Genomic DNA, 2,837 nt, shown 5'->3' on the forward strand with positions numbered 1-2,837 from the left:
CAGTTAATGACTATTCAGAAATTATGAGAATCCAAAGCACCGTGTACTGGGTTTAGGCATGTGAGATATGTTGACTGAACATTTTAAACACTGTTGTTGATTTTGGAATCATGATCTACGTGACATGACTCCATCTTGGGTAAACAAACATTAATCTTTTCTTGTTTTTTTATTTATTTATTGTATTTAAATAGCAGGAAAAAAAAACATTTTAAGGCTTTCAGATCAATGCTTTTAAAACTCCTGGAAGACCCTGAAGAGCTGCTCTGCTTATTCCCAGATGAACCTCAAAGGCAAATCACCAAGTTTCTCCTGAAGGACTTGATCCACTCTTTCACTCTGTGCAACAGTCAGTGTGTTCTTCCAGTCTCCAATCTGACCTGTAATGAAGAGAAAAACACAACACCTGATACCCTGATATCACATTTGTCTGCACAGCAGCTGCAGGTCTGTTATGTTACCTTTGCGCAGGAATTTTCCACTGAACTGCTCTGGTGGAATGTGCTCATAGTTTGCTTTCGAGTCATTCTTCATGTTCTCAAACTTAGCTTTTTCCACAACATGACTGATGGCGGCTTCAGTCAGGTTTTTCCCTAAGAAGTTGCAGATCTTCTTCACTGATCCTTTCAGGTCCTGAAATAAAAGCAAGAACGCAACAGAAAAAGAACCTTAAACTCTGCCAGTTTTGAGTGTTTCCTTAGGAACAACAGAAGTGTGAAGAAACATCTTACCAAAATCATTTCCTCGTAGGTCAGGAAGAGGATGTTGTACTGGTCTCTGTTTAAATACCACTCCCTGACATGGTCAAACCAGGATGATGCTAAAACTGTATAGTGGTATAATGCATCCAGTTATTTGGCATTGTCATTTTATTGAGCTCAGATACAACCCACATGTCACAGTCAGTTGTTACCTACAGCATGACTGCAGGCATGATCAATCCACCCTTTTGGTTCTGATGGACAAAACTCAATAATAATTTAACACTCAGTCTATTATTAATCATGCTAATAATGCTGTCCATGGCTCAAGGTCATCTATCAATAATTCTACCTCTACAATTCTCAAGCAATTATGTGACCAAAGACAGGACATGATCAGAGAATCCCTTCTCTCACCCCGACCGGTCATGGCAGATGGCTGTTAAAAGATAGTTTTTCCTTCCCACTGTCACCAAAGTGCTTGCTCAAAGGGGTTCATATGATTGTTGGGGATTTGTGTTATTGTAGGGTCTACCCTACAATGTAAAATGCCTTGAAGCGATTCTATTTTAATTTGCCGCTGCATGAATAAAATTGAATTGAATTGAATCAGTTCAGTTCTATTTGCATAGACAGTTATTGTGATTTGACCAAAAAATCGCCTTAAAGATGAAATGTGTCCACTGACCGCTGAAATCTGCAAAGCATTTGGTAATGTCACAGTTTAAACAATACAAGGACCACTGATTTAAATTTACAGATTGTGCTGCATTTACAAATAATTTTTCATGCAAAGTCTATAAGCAATCAATGAATATACAATATATATCAATATTTCAACTTCTGTCAACATGTCACCTTATAGACACATTAAATTAAATTGTTTAACTATAAAAAAATTATTTTTTTAGTAGTCAGCAATGGAATCTAGCAGGTAGTCATCATTATGCAGATGGCAGAAATGACAAACTTACCATTTCCTGCTATGTACCACTTAAAAAACTGCTCAAAGCTTTCTGGAGACCCCAAGGCTATATGTGCTTTGGTGAAGTGATAAAAAGACACCACGTTGTCCTTTGGATTCCTCATCAAATACACGATCTGGTATATATTAAAAAACAAACAAAAAACAAAACAAAGAACCCCAGAATTCAGTGTATAGTCTGTCACACTTGCCACTTAAATGTAATATTTCACTATTTAATGATAACTGGAGTTTGGGCTGTCATTCCTGTTTTATAGCTCTTTTTCCTGTTTCTTCTTGATTTGATAAACCTCTGTTCAGTATGAACAAAAAACTGGACTTCAGTAACCAATAGGTAACATGACAGAAGTAAAAAGTAAAAATTTGAACTTGCTTTATATTTTCAACAACAAGCAATCAAATACTTTTCACTTTCTCAAACTTTAAGAATGCCTCTTTCTTCAAGAAGAATTGAGCTTTTATAAAGTACTAACTTTTGTCTTATTCTTCTTCACTCCTGAAGGCATGAGATATTCGAGGAGATGTGAGGCAAAGAGCCGTGGAGAGGGAAGAAAAGTGTAATCAGCCATCTTGTACTCCAGCCACGGCATCCTCTCCATGTTAGTTGAATATTTATTCGGGTGCCTGTCCAGCTCGTAGATGGAAATGATGATCTGCTGAGCCCACACAGTGCCTGATGTGGGGAAAGACGTTAGAGCTGATCAGTGGATCAGTCTGGCCAGCAACAAAACTGCAAATATAAATAATGCGTAAGATTCCTCACCGACCTGACTTTGGATAAGTGACGAGGAAGACGTCACTGTCTCTTATTTCAAAACTCTTAAGAGAGTCTATGTACTCTGGAGTTGTGTGACTGGCCAGAAAGATGTAGTTCTTATACCTGCACAGACGGTCACTGATCTGCTCCATCTCAGTTCTGAATCACACAGACGGATACGGGGGAAGAGACACAGTATATATTGCTCTTCATCCAACGTGACAGTATTCTGCAGGGTACAACTATAGTTAATGTTAAACTAAAAAGTTAAACAATTAGTTTTTACTTCAAGGAAAAACATTTCCTAGACTATTTTTGTGCACTATACTGCTGCTGCTGGCACCTTGTTTTAATGGATTCACACACAAATTAGGTAGTGTGCAATCAGTAGCAG

General features: G+C 37.8%; 1 protein-coding gene across 1 annotated transcript; it reads right to left on the reverse strand.

The window, feature by feature from the left end:
• Positions 1-254: 254 nt before the first annotated feature.
• LOC146388068 (amine sulfotransferase-like) lies at positions 255-2,598 on the reverse strand. The gene is made up of 6 exons (XM_084924763.1): positions 2,454-2,598; positions 2,160-2,359; positions 1,676-1,802; positions 732-826; positions 462-633; positions 255-380 (listed from the first exon to the last, which is right to left on the reverse strand). The coding sequence occupies exons 1-6, from the start codon at positions 2,593-2,595 to the stop codon at positions 271-273; spliced, it is 846 nt and encodes a 281-aa protein (XP_084780889.1). The 5' UTR covers positions 2,596-2,598; the 3' UTR covers positions 255-270.
• Between the last annotated feature and the right edge of the window lie 239 nt (positions 2,599-2,837).

This window comes from Perissodus microlepis, chromosome 4 (genome assembly GCF_051167445.1).
Source record: "Perissodus microlepis isolate ML-2025 ecotype Zambia chromosome 4, ASM5116744v1, whole genome shotgun sequence".
Lineage (NCBI taxonomy): Eukaryota > Metazoa > Chordata > Actinopteri > Cichliformes > Cichlidae > Perissodus > Perissodus microlepis.